Source organism: Meriones unguiculatus, chromosome X (assembly GCF_030254825.1).
Source record: "Meriones unguiculatus strain TT.TT164.6M chromosome X, Bangor_MerUng_6.1, whole genome shotgun sequence".
Classification (NCBI taxonomy): Eukaryota; Metazoa; Chordata; class Mammalia; order Rodentia; family Muridae; genus Meriones; species Meriones unguiculatus.
Genome location: NC_083369.1, coordinates 76,660,698 through 76,683,266, shown reverse-complemented (window position 1 = coordinate 76,683,266; position 22,569 = coordinate 76,660,698). Strand labels below are relative to the sequence as shown.

Here is a 22,569-nt window from a genome sequence, read left to right as displayed (position 1 = left end):
AACCTTACTTCATCATTCACTGACTGCCCTGACTCTGATGTTGCCAAAACTCCCTACCTTTTTCATATCACCATCTTTGGCATGGCAAGATGTTTCAAGGCATCTGAGACATACTTTCTAGGAATTCTAAGTTCCTTAGACTGTAATAAAACTATAATCCTTGATACCTCATCTCAGCCCCAATGCCTTACTGCTAATAATACCTCAATTCTTTGTGACACTTAGGTCGACCATAGTCTGCCCGCTGTTTGGTCAGGAGTTTGTGCACTTATGCTCCTCTTCCCCGAGCTGGGGGTGATAAATGAAAAGGAGCCCCTACCAAATCCCAGTCGTGGACTCGATCAATAGCTTCCCAGCAGGATAAGACAGCAATTCAAATCTTGCCCCACTTGGCTGTTGCAGGAATCATGGCAGCTGTCGGGACAAGGACAGCAGGACTAGCCACCTCACAAACTCTGTATTATCAGCTTTCTTCCCAGTTCATCCAGGACCTCCAGCAAGTGGCTCAGACAATACTAACATCCCAAGCGCAGATCGACTTGCTGGCAGCAGTAGTACTTCAAAACTGAAGTGTATTGGATCTCCTCACAGCTAAAGATGGCCTTTGCATCTTCTTCTAGGAAAAAATGCTGTTTTTATGTCAACCAGTCGGGTATAGTAAAAGACAAAATCCAACAACTCCAGACAAATCTGTAAAAGCAAAGGGAAAAGCTAGAGACCCCTAGCTCTTGGGCCTTCGAGAACCCCATATGGAAATGGATTCTGCCCTTTCTCAAACCTTTTTTGTTTGTCTTTCTGCTTTTGCTTTGCACACCTGCTTTATTAAATTCCTCTCTACATTATTCCAACAACAAATGGAAAAATTCTCTAACCAAACCATTTTCAGTTACTCTTACAGGATTATCAATCTCTTCCCAAAGAACCAGATCACAATGACCTTCCAATAGACCCTGATGGTGGGGACCAGCTACCCCCTGAGAATGACAATGCCCCAATCAGTAGGAAGTAGCTTGAAGAGCAAAGGTCGCCCCTATACTGTCCCCACCATTACCCCCTTCCTAGCTCCTCACTTTTTTAATAAAACAAAAAGGGAGGAATCTTGGGATCTGTAAGCAGGCATCTCCATGGTCAGCCCCAAGGGACCTGACAAACCCCATATCAGGCATCTGTGAAGCAACTTGCAGACCACCTGAAACCACCTGTGCATGCTTTTGGTCACCTTATAAGAGAACTTGTACCACCTCTAATCTCTCTCTGTCTCTCTCTCCCTGCTTAGAGACAGTCTCTGTGACCCCTCCCCCTTCCCTTAACAAATCTCCCACGTGGAACCAGTCCCATGGCATGTTTTGTGAACCCGCCATGTAGCTTTGCTGCACAATCCTAACAACTACAGCATAGCTATCTGCCACCCCACTCAGCTTCCTGTCTACCTCGCACATAAATATGCTGGTTTCAGTCCTTTTTATTTTTGGTTTTATTGGAAACAGGGTTTCTCTTGTTGTAGCCTTGACTGTCTTGCACTCTCTTTGTAGACTGTGCTTGCCTCGAACTCACAACAATCCACCTGCCTCTGTTTCTCGAGTGCTGGGATTAAAAGCATATGCCATCACGTCCAGCAAGATTTATTTATTTATTATTATTTTTAATTTTATTTATTTATTTTTATTTTATGTGCATTAGCATGAAGGTGTCAAAACCCTTGGAACTGGAGTTACAGACAGCTGTGAGCTGCCATGTGGGTGTTGAGGATTGAACCCAGGTCTTTAGGAAGAGCAGACAGTCCTCTTAACCACTGAGCCATCTCTTCAGCCCCCTATTTATTGATTATGTATACAGTATTCTGCCTGCATGTATGCCTGCATGCCAAAAGAGGGCACCAGATCTTATTACAGATGGTTATGGGTCATCATGGGGCTGCTGGGAATCAAACTCAGAACCCTTAGAAGAATAGCCAGTGCTGTTAGCCTCTGAGCCATCTCTCCAGCCACTCCACACCCCCAGGCCTTTATTTATTTATTTTTTCAAAAAAATACAAGGCTATAAGAAAGACCAAAATTGCAGGATCTGGCCAACTTCAGATAAAGGTCACCTTTTGTAGCAGCAAAATTCTAAGGCTTTATGTTCTCAGGTTAGTGAAGAATACAGGTGATGGAAGTGTGCTCTCCAAACCCCATTCTTTCTTCAATTGTAACACAGCATGGTTATTTTCAAGAGTGGCACTGAGAACTGCCTGCAAGGATCAGGAACCAGCTGCTCCAATGTGGGTTAGTCAGTGCCTTGTCTTCTTTGGGCACCAATAAACTGCACCAGAGACTCCCCTCAAGCAGGCCTACCTATGAGAGAATCAGGCCTGACTCCCCCAGGTACTAGACCATAGGTCACCAATTCCAAGAAGAAGACAATGGAGTCCCCTACCCTAGGAATAGCCTGAAGAAAACCCAGTAATATTTAACCTTCACCCCCTACCAATGGCTAATCAGTGAATACCTGGAATTTATCCAGGTGTTTTTAAAATAGGATGAGTAAAACAATTACGGTGTGGCTTGGCCCTCTGGGCAAACAATTTCCTCCAGACACCTGATATTTGCTACATGTCAATCAATCATAACACTGCCTAGCTAGAATTTCCCAACCTTGCTGTAACCCTAAATGAAAACCCTCCTCCCCCTGAGCCTGAGGCTCTATACTCAACTACTGCATCTGTGAGGCTGTGGGCTGAAGCTCAAGTTTGTAATAAAATAAAAAAGACTGCTACATTTGCATTGGAATCGGCTCCTTGGTGGTCTTTGGGGTCCACGAGACTTGGCATAACACACACACATACACACACACACAAAGCTTTATTCTTTTCTTCCTCTTTTCCCTCCCTCCCTCCTTCCAAAGAAAACATCTTTTTGAGTAGATCATTCTGGTCTAGAATTCCTGACCCTCCTGATTCAGCTTCCGAAATGCAAGAACACGACACCGCCCCTGGCTAATGAAGTTACAGCATGGATCACTGTTCACTAATACGACACAGTACTTGTCCATTCACCTGTTAATGGGTATGTGTGGATTGCATAAGGGGTAATTTACAGTCAGTCTTGACCTTTTGAAAGTCAAGAGAGTAAAGTGAACAAAAATTAAGTTGGGTCTTTTCCTTTCCTCTCCCTATTGGATACCAATGCCATAAGAAAATTCTATAATTAGAAAAAGAAAGAAAGGTGGTGAAAAAATAAAAAGCCATCCATTTTGGTTATAAGTCTTTGAAATTAGTATCTGTATGTTTCTTGAGTACTTGTAAATCCTAACGCCTTTGAAAGCATACTTCAGTTTTCAAAGTTTTTACTTAGCTATTTATCTGTTGACTGTTTGGTTGACACAGGGCTCCACTATCTAGCACTAATTTGCCTGGAACTTGCTATTTAGACCAGACTTTGAATTTTGTTGAGATCCTCCTCCCTCAGGCTCCCCAGTACTGAGATTACAAGTACGAGCCACAAGTGGCTCAAAAACTTGTGGTTTGAAAAAAAAAATAAAATAAAACCACTAAACTTGGACTTGGAAAGGGACAGGGAGGAGATGAGGGAGGGAGTGTGGTATTGGGAGGGAATGAGGGAGTGGGATACAGCTGGGATACAGAGTTAATAAAATGTAACTAATAATAAAAATTAAAAAATAAAAATAAAAAAGTGACAAAAGAAAAAAAAACGCTAAACTTTTAAGATTAAACGATCACATATACTTAAAATCTGTATGAGACATCTGTATGATTCTCATATTTCTAATCTTAGGCGGGTAGCTACTTTGCATGCCGGGAGTTGTAGTCCGGGAAAGAGTCATTTCTAGACAAGATGGCGAAGTTGCTAATGACGCACAGAGGGGCGGGCCCCGAGGGTATCTGGGCCGCTAGGGGATTGGGCAGCGCGGGGATTAGGCAGGCGGGAAGTAAAGACCAGGTGTTAAAACCTTAACCCTGAGCGAAGCTGGGTGCCTAGAATTCTCGCGAGATCTCAGAGAGCCCAATGGCACGTGGGACTCTGCTTATCACTAGGGGCTTTTGTTAGGGGCGGAGCTCGTGTGGGTTCTACCCTCCAGTCGTAGGTACCGGGCGTAACGGCATAGCCGCTGAGCCACGGCACTAAGGACCGTAACCATGGCCATGAAGGAAGAGAAGGATCATAGGCCTAAGGAGAAGCGAGTGACCCTGTTAATGCCTCAGGGTGCCACAGGCAGCAGTGCTGGGGCTACTGCGGAAGGCGCCAAAGGGGAAGATAAGCAGGAGCACAACAGGGACAAGAAAGACGCATTGAGCAAGGTGCCTATCAGTGGCTGGCCCAGGAGAGGGCGGGACGAGGACACCGATTGGGAGGATGGCTGAGAATGGGGCTGCTCTCTTCCTCTCTCGGGTTTCTCTTCTGTTTCTAACCGAATGAAAATCGCTTCGCTCTGTCTCATGCACTGCTCGAAATGGGATTAGCAGGTTCCGATCAAACCCCCAAAGTAGGGGGTGAGCGAAAAGGAGGGTTCCCAAATGAGAAGGGTTTAGGTCAGAGCTGTGACAGTGGGTGGTCGAGGGAGAGGTAGTAAAGATAGGGGAACTTTAATGGGCTTGAATTGCTACATAGTGTTTTCAACACCAGGGGTGTGGGGTGGGAGTAATTGTGGTGTAAGTGATAATGGAGGCGAGTTGGGGGAGCACGTTAAGGGAATTGATTGACCTGGAGGGGCAGACAGATGGAGGGCAATGGGTAAATGTTTTGCTTGTCTTAAGCAGAATGGGGAAAGGGGGTTCATTTAGCGAATGTTAGACATGTGAGAGACAAGGTTTCGTGACATCGACAAAAGACCAGGACCTGTTTGCCAGCAGATTTGTTCGAAAATGGGTTTTAAACTGTAGGGTTGCCATTTAAGAGCAGAACCTGAGATCATCCTTCCGTCAGTTTGTATATACCCGTATACTCCCTACCTTTGGCTAATTCGGATCATTGGGCTGCAGATTATTTTCAGTGTTTTTATCAGTGCTTCTATTTTAAAGCATATCATCGGGAGCCATGATTTGGGTATGCCAGAAAGTTGATGTGTACTGAATTTACTTTCCTCATTCATTTTCTAAGGTGGTAATTCGAAGATTACCTCCAACTTTGACCAAGGAGCAGCTTCAGGACCATCTTCAACCTATGCCTGAACATGATTATTTTGAGTTTTTTTCTAATGATACTAGGTAAAATAAAAATTAAAAACCGGGGTGGAAAAGTCTTCTGTTCTTTTATCCTCCTTTTTTGTTTTTTGAGCTACTTAGTTTCTTTAATATATACATGTTTGCAATTCAGCAAGACACTTGCAACAATATTCACATAATTGCTTTTCCCTCTACAGTCTGTATCCTCATATGTATGCCAGAGCATACATCAACTTTAAAAACCAAGAAGATATTCTTTTATTCAGGGACCGATTTGATGGCTATATATTCCTTGACAATAAAGGTGAGTCTTTATAAGATTTAGGGGTGTTTGCCATTTTTACGTTTAAGAGAATGTGTGCAGCCGGTTGTGATCCATGTCTGTAATTGGAGCGCTTGTGGCAGAGGCAGGAGGATGACTACAAGTTTGCGGCCAGTCTGGGCTACATACAATGAACTTGCAGAAGGAAGGAAAGGGAGAGAGGTGTGGGGGAGAGCAGTATACAAAATAACATCTATGGGAGAGCAGTATACAAAATAACATCTATATAGGTACTTTTCCTAAACTACTTTGAGATACAATGTACAACATTTAGAGGATTTTTATAACCCTGAGATATTTAGTATTTTATTGTTTCTTTGGTTTGATCCAGTGAATAAAATTGCCACTCTTTCTCCCTATGTGATACTTTAAAATTGTTTTAAATGCTGACTTTCTGCTTAGAGATACTATTTATGTCAACAGCCCTCATTAGAATACTGTTTCTTTTTCTCACAAAGTTGTATGCAACTAAAGTATAAAATTTGATCTCCTGGGCTAGAGATATAATGTAATGATCAACTGAGTGTGAGGCCCTAGGTTCAGTCCCATCAAAACCAGCACTAGCAAAACACACAAACACAAACTTTTAAAAAAGATTTATTTATACAGCATTCTGCCTGCATGTGTGCTTTTGCACCAGATTTCACTATAGATGGTTGTGAGCCACCATGTGGTTGCTGGGAATTCAACTCGGGAATTTGGAGGAACAGCCAGTGTTCTTAACCTCTGAGCCATCTCTCCAGTCCCCATATACAAACTCTTGGAATCCAAGATACACAATTTATAACAATGACAAATTTCTGACTTAACTCTCATCTCACTTTTTATTTGCTTTCTGGTGCTTTCAGTATTTAGCCAGAATGTATCCAAGTTGCCATTTGCCATCTTTCATTTGGTTTTATAATCGTAGACAAGTTCTGTTTCCTCAGTTACTTTACGTTTGTAAATATTAAATCCTTGTTATGGTATATGTCAATAAAAGCTGAAGGCTTGACAATTGTGTTTGTCCTACTTTATGCACTTTAGGAAAAAATAAGGACCTCTCACCCTCTGCTACAGTCTCACCCATGTCTTTTATCAATTTTCCCAAACTAGCTATTTTTCCTGACTAGCATTTTTATTCTAGTAGATAGCAATGATTTATCACTTAGCTCAGGGGTCCAACTTGTATAATATTTTCATTTCTTTATCTCTCATTTTCTTTTTTAGTTTTTTTGAGACAGGGTTTCTCTGTATTGCCTTGGCTATACTAGACATGCTTTGTAGATCAGGCTGGCCTCAAACTCACAGAGATCTACGTGCGTCTACCTTCCCAAGTACTGGGATTACAGGTGTGTGCCACAGTGCCCAGCATTATTATTTTCTTAATAACCAATTTTATTACCTGAATTTGTTTATTTTATGTGTCTGCAGGCTGTGTCATACATGTTCTCTCCTTCTACCATTAGGGACCTAGGAATTGAACTCAGGTCATCACCCTTGGTGGCAAGTGCCCTTATCCATTGAGCCCTTTTACCACCCCAGTGTGGATGTATATATATGTATATATACTGTGAAATGAAGTTAATTATACCTGTCAAACTCATACTGGTACCGTATTGAAAATAGTAGCTTTATGAAGATGTAATTTACATACCATAAACCTACCTTTTTTGAAACAGGATTTCTCTGTGTATTTCTGGCTGTTCTGGAACTTGCTTTGTAGACCAAGCTGGCCTTGAACTCACAGATTGGCCTGCCCCTGAGTCCCAAGTGCTGGGATTAAAGATGTGCACCAGCACTGCCCAGCAAAATCTACCCTTTTAAAGCATACAGTTCAGTGGTTTTTCATATATTCACAGAGTTGTGTAAGCATCACCACAATCTAATTTTAGACAGTGACCGTCATCCCAAGGAGAAACAGCATTCTCATTAGTTGTCACTCCTACAATTAGCTCTAAACCATTAGTATCCCCTCCCATTCCCAGAGAGGATCTTAGCTTATCCAGTGCTAGCCTCAAACTAATGTCTTCTTCATGAGTACTAAGATTACTGGCCTGTGCCTCCACATAGAGCTTCTGTCTGTAGATTTGCTTCTAATTGGACATTGATGCCTATAATCCTAGAGTTTGGGAGTTAGGGACAGGAGGATCAGGGGGTTCAGGCAGTTTACCTGCATACTAAGTTTGAGGCTGGCTGGCTGGCTGGCTATGGCCACATGAGGTGTCCTACTTCCAAAAAAAGTTTTTCTTAAAGTTTGTTTAAGAGATTCCTAATAGTTGTTGCTTTACTTGGAATTTTTGAGACAGGAGCTTGCTAGGAAGCCTAGGCTGGCCTTGACACATGACCCTCCTTCTTTAGCCTTCACAGTACTATGGTTATAAAAAACAAGTCACTATGCCATGCTCTAATACATAAACTAATAAAAATTATACATTTCTTTTCACATATCAAACACCACATTTTAGAAGTTGAATTTCAGGGAACATTTTACTTTTTGTCATATCTTTTAATTTTTTGTTGCTGTTGTCGACTGAGATAGGATCTTTGTGTATTGCCCAGCCTGGCCTGAAATTCTTGGGCTCAAGCAATCTTCATGCCTCATTCTTCCCAGTAGTCATTACTATAGGTACATACCATCACCTCCAGCTTGCTGTCATATGTTATCAGTGTTAATTCTATAGTTCTGCTAATCTAGTGAGGGTGATGGCCTTCGGGAGACTAATTCAACTGACTGCCATCTAAGTAGGTCTAGAAAACAGGTTGATTTGCTTGTACCCACTCTTGACATCTTTATTAAAGCAAGGGTAGCATTTCTTTCTTTCTTTTGTTTCCTCAAACAGGTCAGGAATATCGTGCTATAGTAGAATTTGCACCATTTCAAAAAGCTTCAAAAAAGAAGATTAAGAAAAGAGATACAAAAGTTGGGACTATCGATGATGGTACAGTATAGCGCTGTTTATATACTACTATTGTTAGCTTTTTTAAAAAGTTCTTTTGCATAATGCTTTTTTGAGTTAAACTATAGTATGTTAAGCTAGAAAACATGAATAAAGTTCATGAGAAATCTTTTGTCTATGGAAGCTTTGCTGAATTGCTAGAGTAAGTGAGGGTTTTCCACAGTGTTTCTGTTCTCAGTGGCTACTGGCATTTCATTCCTCCACCACTGGGCAATCTAGTCTTTACCACTGAGCCTGCTGATTAGACAGCCATAAGAAGAATCCATTTCTAAGCAATAATGACTGCTCCTTGCAGCTTCCTAATGTTGCTGTGATTTAACTTTTAGTTTTAGTTATCTTTCTAAAGCAAGGTTTGACCTGCAGTAGAAAACTTTATGAAACTTTTTTAGATTTATTTACTTTTATTTTATGTATATGGATATTTTGCCTATATGTATGTCTGTACCACTTCTGTGCCTCTTAAAAGAAGAGGCCAGAAGAGGGCATTGTGTCCCCTGGAACTGGAATTATAAGTGATTATGAGCCACTATATGAATTAAACCCAGGTCCAAGAGCAGTCAGTGTTCTTAACTCTCTAGCCCCCAAAAACTTATTTTAAAAATAATGTATATAGTGAGGATGGGGGGGAATGCATAGGTGTTGAGTTCAGAGGACAGCCTGTAGGAGTTACTTCTTCCCTTATATCTTTTGGTTCCTGGGAACTGAACTCAGGTCTTCAGGTTTGGCAGCAAATGTCGTTACCCTCTGAGCCATCTTGAAACACACCCTACCCCCAAGACTAAAACCCTTATCTCCAAGTACTTCATATAAATCAACTGAAAATGCCATTCTTGTCTCCTAGGCTTAGACTATGTAGGTAACAATACATGTAGTCCTTTTTTTTTTTAATAAAAATCTGCTTATTTTTCTGTGAAGTGCCAGCTATTAATGACAGTTAGATTTCTTTTCCATTCTTTTCAAATATTATCAGAATAGTTAGCATCACTTTATCAATAATAATCAAATAAATTAGGTTCCAATGTTTCTGTCCACATCTGGATTGTTCAGGTGATCGGGAATTCTCTTACTTGAGTCCTTTAGCTTTGAGTTCTTGCTTATATCTCCACATATGATACAGCTGAGAGGCTTCTGCTAACCCCACAAAAAAATTAACAATGAACAAACTCCAATTTTTGGTATAATTACAAGTGAGTACCTTGATCAAAGAAACCCTGTAGCCATCAGCAGAATAGATGGAGCTGTGCTGAGTTTCTCTGCAGGTCTGGCCATGTCAGCTAATCCAGCACACACCAATCCCCATTTCATACTGGAGCCCCCCCCCCCAAAAAAAAAAAACTGTTCTGGGGCCTGCCAGGTGTTGTATAGTGGCTTCAGTTTCTCTGGCAGCAACAACTCTACATTATCCATAAGTTGATGGTAAGTTGGCCCAGAGGCCTTCGGAGCCTAAGGATCAGCAGCTGGGTGGAAACACTGCTGTGACCTGGTTCCTGCCCCCTACATGTAGTTCTTATAGTTCTTATATTTCTTAACAGAAATATAGAAATGGAAAAGTTAAATCATTCCATGTAAGGCAAAACCAACTGCAGATGGTAAGATTTTGGTAACGTTGGATAACTACTGTATGACTTACTGTATTAGATAAAGATTTAGCCCCAGTATTTTATTTTTTATGTGTGTGAGTGTTTTGCCTGCGTATTTATCTATGTACCACATGCACAGAAGAGGATGCTACATCCCTTAGAATTAGAGTAACAAAGTATTGTGAGCCACCATTGAGTTCTGGGAATTGAACTTGGGTTCTCTGAAAGATCTTAACTACTCAGTCACCTATCCAACCACCAGCACCCCCAATATTTTTATGTCAGATTGATCTTTTAGAAATACCTTGTTGAATTTCTGTCCTTTGTTACTATAACAGGTACCTTATAAAACAGTGACGATTCAGTAACACAGCTCTTTTCTGATGACATTGCAGACTTTAAATGTGGAAAACCAAACAATATAATGACTCAGGTGTATTTATTTCCCTTTCTTAAGACAGAGGTATCTAGGAAACAACTGCAAGAATCACCATGCTCTCCAAAGCCAGGTCTAGGACTTGGATTTTTGGAATTTGGAATTTAACTTTTTGGAACACCTCACTTTCCTATGTTGAATTTTCCTAAAGTGGGCTGTGCCCATGTACAAATTGCTTACATGCTGCTAATTAATACTCTGTAATTCTCATTTCTCGTATAAGTGTGGCTCTGGATTCGTAGGAACTCTAATGTATGGTCTCTCATTTTTCCTGACTCTTCTGTTATATCAGACTCCCTCGGTGGGTATCATTAATTTGGGTTCCAAAGAGTAAGTAGCAAGTTAAGTACTAGTAATCTACCTTGTGTGAGTGTTCATTTGTTGTTGTTGTTGTTGTTGTTTTAATTTTAATTTTTAAAATCTTCCATATAGGAAAAAATATCTTCTAAGGTAAATATCTATCCTAGGTAAGAATTCCTTTTTTGCTGTTTAAAGTTTCTGTTTTCTGGTTTCTTAAATGATTGTTTAGACCCAGAATACAAAAAATTTTTGGAGAGTTATGCCACCGACAATGAGAAAATGACATCTACTCCAGAGACATTGCTAGAGGAAATAGAAGCCAAAAATCGAGAATTAGTAGGTAAGTAGAAAAAGGATTTCAGCCAATGTCTTTTTCATCAGACTATGTAAGTCTGTTTCCTCCTACCTGACTTGGCAGCTGTCTGATCTTGAAGGCATTCCTTTGACTGAGACTGCTTCTTCTGAATGCACACAATAAATAACTGGTTCACAGGAGGTAATGGGATACTGAACCCATGAGACAAGATTCTAGTGGCTTTCTTAGTGTTACACAGCTGTGATATAAGTATGCCAAAGTTTAAAGCTTGTTTCAAAATGCTTAGCCAATGAAGAACAGTTGGTGTCTCCTCAGCAGTAAGGTCTTATTCCTAAAATTTGACCTGGTAATCTAAAACAAACAAACTGAAGTTCATTACTATAAAATTGAAAGTCTGGGAAATTTCAGCTTAGATGTTCCAAGCAACCAATTCTAACTACTGGCATAGTACTGACCCAGGATTTCTACTCCCAGGAATTTATCCCATAAATTTGTTCCATAATCCTAGCTACTCAAGAGGCTGAGGCAGGAGTACAGCAAGTTAAGCTCTACCTTGGCTACAGTTTGCTCATGGCCAGTTGGGCAATTTAGTGAGTAAAAAACCAAACCAAAGCAAACCAAAAGACAGTAATGGGGGCATACCCTTATATTTCTAGCACTGGGGGAATAGAGGCAGTAATATCACGGGTTAAGACCATCTTTGGTTATATAGTGAGTTCCAGACTAGCCTGAGTCATATTCGACCCTATTTCTAAACAAACAAAAACGATGTTTTAAAAAAGACATGTTCACAAAGATACCCTCAAGGCTAATTATTGTTCAGCATGTTGAAAACTGAACTGAAATTTCTTTTTAAAAATTCATTTTTTATTTTGTTTGCTTGTTTGTTTTGAGACAGGGTTTCTCTGTGTAGCCTAGCTGTCCTGAAACTATGTAGACCAGGTTGGCCTTGAACTCACAAAAATCTGCTTACCTCAGCCTCCATAGTGTTCTACCATGTCCAACCCATTTTTACTGTTTTAATGATGTTTATATGTAAGGGAGGAAGGTATATGCAAATGAGTGAAGATGCCTGAGGAAGCCAGGGGGCTTCAGGTTACCTAGAGCTCAAGTTATAGGTAGCTGTGAGCTACCTGTTGTGGGTACTGAGAATTGAACTCAGGTCCTCTGCAATAGCAGTATTTGCTCTTAACCATTGAGCTGTCTCCAGCCCCATTAAATAAATTTCTAAAACCTTATTTCTATTAATGAATATGCAGAATAAGCTCATTCCTATTGGTATCAGAATGACTGGATGTTTGTAGCTACACAAACCTGTCCCCTCATTTTCTGTCCAGTTGAACAAACTTTTATGTTCCTGTATGATAAGAGTGTAGTTACTTATGTGTTACCAACTAGAAATTACTCACAAAAACTTTCAGCATTTCAATGAGAGTTTCTTTCCTTTTTCTTGAGAAAAAACTATATAGCCAAGGATGGCCTTAACTCCTGATCTGGTCTCCACAGGCATGTGCCAATGTACCTAGTATTACCCATATTTAAATAATTTTAAGCCTGAACTTTGAAATAGAATACTATACAACTTGTTTGGATTAATACAGTTGTAGATCTTGTAAGGGTATATTTTCCCCTTCCTTAGGGGTGTCAGGGGATGACTAAAAGCAGAATCCTTTCCAGGGTTGATAAGCATTATTAATAATCTCCTTATACTTTATAGCTAAAAGGACAACCCCACTTTTGAGCTTCCTGAAGAATAAGCAGGTGAGTGTTTATTCATTTTGGTAGTTCACAGTGAATAAACATTTGAGAGCCTTGGGGTCCTACAGGAAAAATAGCTCCTAAAGGTGTAGCTTCTTTGGTCATCTTATTCATGGTAGTTGTGGGACTAGGGGTTTACCCTGCAGATGTGGATAGAGCTTTGATGTCCCAGAGAAATTTGTGATTCCCTGAAAGCATCAGGGGATGCACAAAGGAAAAGGGTGCAAGTAGGTTCTAGTCTTGAGTCTCGAGGGAATGGGTAGTAAGGACATTGCAGGAAGTAGGAAAGAAATCAGGTTAGCAGGTACCCAAAATGCCTTTGGGATTAGTTGGGGTTTGGGGACCTTTGTAATTAGAAGGGTTATGTTGGTATTTCTAGAGGATGAGAGAAGAAAAGAGAGAAGAAAGGAGGAGGCGAGAAATAGAAAGGAAAAGACAAAGAGAAGAAGAGAGAAGAAAGTGGAAAGAAGAGGAGAAACGTAAAAGGAAAGATATAGAAAAGCTAAAGAAGATAGAGAGAATTCCAGAAAGGGACAAAGTAAAGGATGAACCAAAGATTAAGGTATGAAAATAATGGAGACTGACTGCATGTCCCTGAAAACTGCATGTATCTATTTATCCATGAGCTTTGTGTTGTTGCAAGTTTTGTTGTGTTTTTGCACTTTTGGGGGAGGGGTTATAGAAATAAAAAGATTTCCTATCATACTAATACTATTAAGTTTTAAGCTTAAGATGACTTAGAAGGATTCTATAGATTACCCAATGCTATTGTCCTTCATTGCAGACCTGTTTTGTTTAAGTCACTGATGTTTGCTATGTGGGTTATTAGTCTCTCAGTTCCTGGTAAATGAGGACTTAGGTCTGGCTTGCATGAATTTGGGGTTTGATTCAGCTTTTCTTTCATAAATGATACATGAAATTGCCTCATCTGTTTGTTTTCCACTGTCTTCAGGTACACAGGTTTCTGTTACAAGCTGTGAATCAGAAAAATGTAAGGATCAAGTACATGATACAGAGCATCTAGTATCATGTCATACACTTAGGTCTTAGCTAATAAGAACTTTTGGTGGTGGTGGTAGTGTTATGTGTTGAAACCCCTTCAGATTGACTTGGGTATTTGTGAAAACTGAGCTATTTGACATCCCTCTTTCAAAGGAAACCTAGGCATGGTGACTCATCATGGCAGGAGGGTTTAGTTTGAAGCCATCCTGGCCTGCAGTTCTAGAATCTATCTCAATAAAATAGGATAGAATGAAATAGAGGGGTGATACCCTGATATGCTGCTGGTACCCAGAAGCCTCAGTAATATAGGTTCAGAGGAAAGTCGGGATATATAGCACTTTGTCATCTTCTTAACATGCCTCTCCTCACTGGCTGCCATGGGACAAGAGTATTTATAAATACCCTGCCTTAAGTGCTTTCCCCTCTCATGTGATTCCGGAGTTACCTTCTTGGAGCTAGGAATCTGTGAGTAGCAGATGCTTATTGCTACATTGTATATAGGAAGAGGAAAACTTGTAGAAAGATCTCAGCCTTGCTGCTACTTTCCCAAGAGCATGGCCTGGGCAGCCCTTGCTCCAGTGAACATCTCAGAGAAGTACTTGCAGCCAGACCTTCAGAAAGTCTGAGAGTATATCCCAGATGTGACTGCATGGTTACCTACTACTTTCTGAAAACAGCAGTTTTGGGGCCTGGGGTTTCCTGAGTCTCTGTTGCTGATACAGGGGAAGCTTCCCCCTCAGTTCCTTCCAGCTGACTCTCTGTCACCGTGCCACAAGTGATTTGACTTGCTAATCCTCATGATGAGCAAGATAGAAGGTAGAGCCAGCCATGCTTTAGAAAGCTTCTCTAATGTTCTTATTAGAGTACTGAACATCTTGGCATCTAATACAGATAGATGTTCATTAGAAAAATAAGAACACTTCAAATGAAACCTGCACATCTGCCCTCATTTTACTTTGGGACCTTCTTTGTGTCAGTTTTTGATTCCCATTTGTAGTTGCTGTATGTGCTGAAGTAGCTCATGCTTAAGTCTGTGGTTCCTTTACCTTTTGCTTGGTGACTTGCATGATGCCTTCTCCTTGAGATGAGCCTCTTACGAAGCATTTACTTTGATACTTTGTTTTGCCTAAGAATCTCTGCCTATCCAACACCTAGCAGAGGTATCCATGGTACCTCTTTATAGCAATGATGTCAGAAAGAGTGTCATGTGGCACTAAGTATAGATGGAATTTCAGTGTTCTATTGTATAAAGTTTTTGGATTTTACAAATCCAGTGTCCAGTAATTCTTTCTATTATCTCTAATGTTAATGTGATTATACCATCATATATATGTTATTCTGAGACTTATGGTAGAATCATTCCACCCAGTGGAACTCTCCTTTGGTAATTAATGTATTTGGCATTCCAAATATATACACATAAGAAAAACAAACAAAAAATACATTGACTCACTTAAAAGTTTCACCTGTAGCCAGATATGGTGCTGCATACTTTTAATTAGCACTAGGAAGATAAATGTAGGCAGATTATAATTTCCTGGTTAGCCTGGGCTACATAGTGAGAACCTGTCTCCAAACCCCTTCAAAAGAGGTTGACCCATTTAAATCCAAAGGAGTCTTGATCCCATTGCCACAGGATGGTGAAACCATTTCCTGTTGGGGGGAATGATACTTTCACTTTAGTAGCATCCTTTTAGAAAATCACTCTTGTGCATTAGCTGTTAACTGGAAGTTTGAGACTAATGGCCAACATAAAGGGCCTTTGTAGTCTAAATTTATAATATTTAGTATATTGTGGGGGTTTTGATAGAATCAGAAGGCAGTGCCCCAGTAACCAGAATAAAAAAATAAATAAACATTTTCTATTTAAAAGCTTCTCAAGAAACCAGAAAAAGGAGATGAAAAAGAACTTGATAAAAGAGACAAAGCCAAGAAACCGGACAAAGAGAATCTGAATGAAGAACGAGTCACTGGGCAAAGTTGTATTCTACTCAAACGTTCTGATGTCGAAGTGAAGGTTGAAAGGCAAAGGAGGTCAGTGAGCAGTGAGAGTTCTTAGCCCTCTTAGCCATGAGCCACTCATGTACACGCCATGTCCTGGACTTGCATGGATTTAAAATATTTGCTGGTTGGAGTGACGTACACACTGGTAATAATACCTAGGACGCTGAGGTAGGAGGATAGCTAGTTTCAAGACCAGCCTAGACTACATAGCAAAAGCTTGGCAAAAAAAAAAAAAAAATGCTTTATATGGGGTGGAGGGAGGAGGAAGAGGAACGGTTTCAAATATTCTAGTGTCTCCATCTATGTGAATGACCCCTATAGGTGTTTGGTTTGGTTTGGTTTTCTTTTTTTTTATGATTTATTTATATGGGGCTGGAGAGATGGCTTACTGGTTAAGAGGATTGTCTTCTCTTTCAGAGGTCCTGAGTTCAATTCCCAGCACCTGCATGCATGGTGGCTCGAAACCATCTATACTGGGATCTGATGTCCTTTTTTGGCATGCAGGCATACATGCAGATAAAGCACTCATACATCAAATAAATAAATCTTTAAAAATTATATACTTTTCAATTGTGCATATATGTGCCTAAGTGTGCATGAGGGCAAATGCCCAAGCAAGCCAAAAGTGTCAGATCCCCTTGTAGCTGGAGTTATAGGTGGTTGTGAGCCACCTGATGTAGATGCTGAGAACTAAACTTGGGTTTTCTGCAAACACAGTAGGCTCTTAACTGAGGAACCAGCTCTCCAGTCGTGACTTCGGGGTTTTTTTTGTTTTTTTTTGGTGTTTTTTTTTTTTTTTTAAATTTTCTAAAACACTAACACTTTTTCCTCAGCTATAAGAGTGCACCCTCATTAGGATGGCCAATTTAGAATCACAGTGTTCCTGCATTTGCAATTGCAGGGTTCTTGAAGGTTCAGTCTCGCCTTTTGTTTTGTTCTGTTTTGTCTTGGTTTGTTTTTCCCAGACATGATCTTCAGTATTTCAGGCCAGGCTGTAGTGCTGGAACTTGAGCCCTGGGAACTTCATACATCATTAGGCAAAGCACTCTGTCAACTGAGCTGTATCTCCAGTCCTCTCACTTATTTTTCATGCAGGCCTGATGATGAATGTGCCAGAGATTACAGAGAGAGGGACCGGGATTATGAAAGAGATCAGGAGCGCATGATCCGAGAAAGAGAGAGGCTGAAGCGGCAAGAAGAAGAACGTCGGAGGCAACAGCAGAAAGAGCGCTATGAGAAGGAGAAAACTTTTAAACGAAAGGAAGAGGAAACGAAGAGAGAAAAAGAGGGACTTCGAGATAAAGGGAAGAAGAGTGAGAATACAGAATCAATATGCACCTCAGAAAAAAAGGAGGAAGTGGTTAAGAGAGACCGCATAAGGAACAAGGTGCTGCTACTGCTCTTTTTTTTGTTTTGTTTTCAAGACAGGGTTTTTCTGTGTAGCCTTGGCTGTCCTGGACACACTTTGTAGACCAGGCTGGCCTTAAACTCACAGAGATTCACCTGCCTTTGCCTCCCTTAAAAAACAAAAACAAAACTTGGTTACTTTATGGGAATTTTTTTCTGTAAGAAGTATAAATGGAAAGGAATATGTGTTCTCCCCACCCGCACTAGGTACTGAATCCTTACACGCTTTCTGCCAGTGAACCTTATCCGCAGTCCCTATTGTGGAATTTTCATTATTTTTTTTCTAATGTATTTATTCATTTATTTACTTCGTGTGTGAGTGTACATGAGTGCGTGCAAGTATATATATGTCCCAGTACAGGAGTGACAGTCAGAGGACAATTTGAGAGTGTCATTCTCTCCTTCCACCATGTGGGTCATAGGGATTGAACTCAGGTTGTCAAGCTTGTCAGTAAGTGCCCTTACCATCTCATTAACCCAGTGGTCATTTCTTTCTTTCTTTCCTTTCTTTTTCTTCTTCTTTTTTTAAGACAATATTTCTCTTTGTAGCTCTGGCTGTCCTGGAACTCACTTTGTATGCCAGGCTGGCCTCCAACTCACAGAGATCTGCCTGCCTCTGCCTCCCAGCTACTGGGATTAAGGGTATGTACCACCATGCCCAATTCCAAAGGTAATTTCTTAATATCCTATTTATTCATATTCAGAGTTTCCCAATTACATGATTAATGTCTTTTTAAAGAAGGGTTATGAATGAGGTTCATAGATTGTGTGTGGTTAAAACAGTTAAATAGTATATGATTGAAATCCCTTGTGTTGTCCTGACATTTAATTTTTTGTCCTATGAATCTTTTTAGATTGTAGATTGGCATATAATAACTTTTTGATCTTATTGAACATATATATTCTATGTTTCTTTTACAGTTGGTAATTAAGTGCTGGTACTATGATAGACAGAAGCATGAATAAAACCATCTGTTCAATCCCCAGCATTAAAAATTTGTAACTAAACAATTTCAAAATGAAAATAATAATTAAATCTAGGCTGGAAATTAGTAAACATTTTTTTTTCTGGAAAAGACCAGCTGGTAAATATATTAGGCTGTATGAACTTTACAGTCTCTGTCACAACAGCTAAACTCTGTAAGAAAACAGGCATGGATGCTACATAAAATGACTTTGGAGTTGGGAGTGTTTGCTTAGAGCTAGGCATGGTAACACATGCCTGTAATCCCAGCACTCAGGGAAGCAGAGACAGGCACATCTCCGTGAGTTCAAGGCCAGCCTAGTTTACAGAGTGAGTTCCAAGATAGCCAGTCGTGGGATGGGGGGACACAAAACAAACTGGTCATGGTGGTGCACACCTTTTATTCTAGTACTTGAGAGGCAGATGCAGGAGTATCTCTGAATTTAAGAGTAACTTTGTCTATGTAGTTGAGTCTCAAGATAACAAATGCCTTGTCGAGCGACCCTGTATCAATAAAAACAACAACAAAAATCAACTTGGGGCTGGAAAGATGGCTTAGCAGTCAAGGGTGAATATTGCTTTTCTAAAGTACTGGAGTTCAATTCCTTGTACTTATGTCAGGCAACTAACAGACATATATAACTCCAGCCTCTGTGGGCAACAGCGCATGTATGCATGCATATATACATACATACATACATATGCATACATACACAGGTGCACTTGCCCATGCACACATACATAAACACACACACAGTTAAAAATAATAATAAATCTTTAAGAAAGGTTGGGTGTGGTGGTGCACATCTGTAATCCCAGAACTCAGGAGGCAGAAGCAGATGTATCTCTGTAAATCAGACAGATCTTTACAAATTTGAGGTCAGCCTGGTCTAAACAGTGAGCTCCAAGTCAGCTGAGGCTACACAGTAAGACCCTGCCTCAAAAACAAAAGAAAACAAAACAAAAAAGCCCAAACAATATACCTGGTATGTCCTGGTCTAGAGACTTGAATATACTTTCCCTGGGTCTTTGATTTCACACATGCTAGGCAAGTACTGTATCAAGTGAGCCATATTCCAAGCCCACCACTTGCTAAATTCTAAAATGGCTTACAAGTTTTCTAGGGTCATATGATCATAAAGCAAACATAGGACTAGAGTTAATCAAGTCTGTGATTATATTGGTTTACCAAGCAATCTGATTCTAAAGTGCCACCCACCTGCTAAACTTAAGAGTCCCAACTATTGGAGAGGCTAAGGCAAGCAGATCATCACAGCCTAGGAGTTTAAGACCAGACTGGACAATACAGTGAGACTTCATTTAAACAGAAATTTGTGGCAATTTACGTAGGATCTAACCTCATAATTTCAGGGAAGTTTCCATGCTTTTTATTTTAAAATTCAATTAATTAATGTATGTGTGTGTGTGATTGTGTGTGCAAGTGGGGGTTAGGGAACAGATTACAGGAATTGGCTCTTTCCTTTCTCCTTGTGGTTCCAGGAATCAATGTCACCCACAATGCCATCTCACTGGCTAAAGTTTTCAATCTTTTTTTTTTTTTCCATGCTGTGCTAAGGATTGAACCCAAGATCCTGTTACGCAAGAACTCTACCACTGCACTAAGTCTCCAACCAAACCTAAACATTTTTGTATAGTTTTGGATTTTTACAGCAAATTTATTACATTGGAGGTAGTGGCTCATATGTATAATCCCAGCACTCAGAAATTTGAGGTAGGAGGATTTCAAGTTGAAGGTCAGCCTGGACTATCATAGGCCCTGTTCTCCCTCTCCCACCAAAAAAGGCAATATACTGGTGGATAATGACAGGTGGATAATGGATAATGGATAATGACAGGCATGTAATTGTCATGGTTTCTCCGGTGATTTTTTCCCCTAGGTCAGGAATCTAACCCCTGGCTTTGAATGCATTAGGCAAGTAGTCTGTTACTGAGCTATAGCTTAAGACCTTGATTGTTGTAGTTTCTAAGTTTAAAAAATTAGAGCGAATTAGGTAAACTTGAGGTGATTTTAAAAATTAGGCAGATATGTTACATGTGTGTATGAAATTCTCAAAGAAAATAAAATATTACTTTAAAATTAGGCAGTAAATTTCTCAAAATATTACCCTAGACATGTAAAGTAACTGTTAAATGACTACCAGTTGGGCATGGTATTGAACGTCTTAAATCCTAACATTCAGGAGGCAGAGACAGATGGATCTCTGTGACCTTGAGACCAGCCTAGTCTACATAGAAAGTCCTAGGACATCCACAGCTACATTGAGAGACCCTATCTAAATAAAAAAGTGACAGCAGCTGTAGCTGGTGGCAGTGGCCTGCAATTCCAGCTATTGGGAAGATATTAATTAAGTTCAAGGCCTGCTTGGGCATTTTAGTGATAGCCTGTCTCAGAATATTAAAAAAGGGGCTGGAAATACAACTCAGTGGAATACTTACCATGCATAAGGCTTTTGTTTCAATCCTCCTGCTCCTCCCACCCCATTCCCAAAGTTTGCTTTTCAGGTAAGAGAGAGGAAATGGAAAGTTACTATGTAGCACACATTTAGGTCTTTGTCCTGTTGTAACTTGGTTTGGGGACATATGAATGCATAATTTAGGGCTCTGGATCCCCCCCCCCACGTTAAAGCAGAGTAATTGTGTTATAACATGTATATTGTTTTGTTTCAGGATCGTCCCGCAATGCAGCTTTACCAACCAGGAGCTCGAAGCCGAAATCGTCTCTGTCCTTCTGATGACAGCATCAAGTCTGGAGATTCACCAGTGGACAGAAAGCAGGAAAGTGGTATTAGCCATAGAAAAGAAGGAGGAGAAGAGTGAGAAGTCCAAATGGCCATAGGTGTCCTGACTGTCCAGGCAGCCAAAGAGCACGTATTATGCTATCCAGAAGTGCCTTCAGGGCAAAGGAACAGAGAACAAGGAAAGGGTCGCTGTGCTGGTGGGAGTACTGCAGAGGAGGCTCAGAATTGGAAGTACAATTTCATTGTCTTTTGCAGTTGCCACAAGTCAATTTTAATGTCCCAGAAAAAGATGGTAGCAAGAGCATTGCAAGTGAAAAATGTCAAACAAGGACTTAACTTTGTATGCCACAAGTAAAAAAGAGCAGGGTCTAAAATCAACAGGTGTTCTTAATCCGGTCTTGGCGCGTCTTAGTTTGAGTTGAGCAAAAGCACACTGAAGTCTTGTTGAGATCTAACTATTTTGCATTGTTGGTGTTGACTATTGTGGACTCTGTAGTATAGAAGCAACAAGCATGTAATTGTAGCACAAGTAGAGTGGAGGATAGAGCAAATTATGGCTGATGGAAAAGATTTAAAATATTTAAAAGATTTAAATAGTCATGTTACAGCTATATCCTGTGTCTGGATTTTTTGTAATTATAGATTGTTTACTTCTGTGAACATAGCATCAGAAAATATTTGTAAACATCTTGTTTTGCCTTCAGCATTTCTTCCTATTAATAGATAAAATGTAGTCCTTGGTTAGGTACTGACAATCTAGTCTTTTTTTTATCTTAGGTCTGATGATTTGAGTGCATTACCCTCCTCCAGGAAAGAAACTACACCAATATCTGTTCCTGTTAAATGGCAGCTTTCAGTCAGTCATAGCTTGTTTTGTATTGCTGGTCAATAAATTTTAACTTCACTCAAGTATGAAGCTACATTTATTTATTCATGTACTGACTTACTTGTAGTACTGGGGACAGAACCAAGGACCTCAAGCATGCTATGTGTATACCACTGAGCTATAACCTCTTTAGCCCCAAACCAACTGAGTTTATTAACTTTATTAAATAGCTATTGGTTTTAAGAAATTAAACTTTTGATACTGAATTAAGTTCCTGGGAGTCTTAAAAGGGGATAAATGGTATTAATTTCTGCCTGCAGTAGACAAGGAGAGGCTTCGACTAAGAAGAGTGTCAGATCAAGGTTGATCATTCTTTTCCTGTAAGAACCAAAATGAAGATCAGTGCAGTGGGTCACACCTGCAGTCCCAGCACTTAGAAGGCCTTAGGTCTAGGCAGGAATATTGACATGAGTTTGAGGTCATCGTGGACTACATAGTAAACTCCAGGCTAGCCCAAGCTACACAGTGAGACTCTGTCCCAAACAATATAATGTTTGCACAACATTCTTGAGTTTCTGCTTGACTTCTGCCAGCTCCACCTAATCTGGCATCTATTGGTTGCCATTACTAATCGGTTAACTTATGGCTTTATATTTCCTCAGTTTTCTTAGAATATTTTTTTCCTTTGGTAATTCCATACATATATGCAATATACCTTTTAAAGATATTTTATGTGTCTGAGTATCTGTCTACATGTATTTGTATATATCACATGAATGCCAATAGAAGGAATCA

The 22,569-nt window shown here is 40.1% G+C and overlaps 1 protein-coding gene across 5 annotated transcripts; it reads left to right on the top strand.

Moving 5' to 3' along the window:
• Window positions 1-4,006: 4,006 nt before the first annotated feature.
• Upf3b (UPF3B regulator of nonsense mediated mRNA decay) lies at window positions 4,007-21,857 on the top strand. 5 transcript variants are annotated; one of them, XM_021661027.2, is made up of 11 exons: window positions 4,007-4,297; window positions 5,097-5,203; window positions 5,359-5,465; window positions 8,306-8,404; window positions 10,968-11,078; window positions 12,772-12,815; window positions 13,192-13,374; window positions 13,765-13,803; window positions 15,688-15,848; window positions 16,914-17,205; window positions 20,878-21,857. In XM_021661027.2, exons 1-11 carry the CDS (start codon window positions 4,136-4,138, stop codon window positions 21,025-21,027), a joined length of 1,455 nt encoding a protein of 484 aa, XP_021516702.1. In that variant the 5' UTR covers window positions 4,007-4,135; the 3' UTR covers window positions 21,028-21,857. The 5 variants fall into 5 exon arrangements, with proteins under 5 accessions (XP_021516702.1, XP_021516703.1, XP_060231387.1 ...); XM_060375403.1 differs by lacking the exon at window positions 4,007-4,297 and adding an exon at window positions 4,334-4,462; XM_060375402.1 differs by lacking the exon at window positions 4,007-4,297 and adding an exon at window positions 4,469-4,489.
• Window positions 21,858-22,569: the final 712 nt, after the last annotated feature.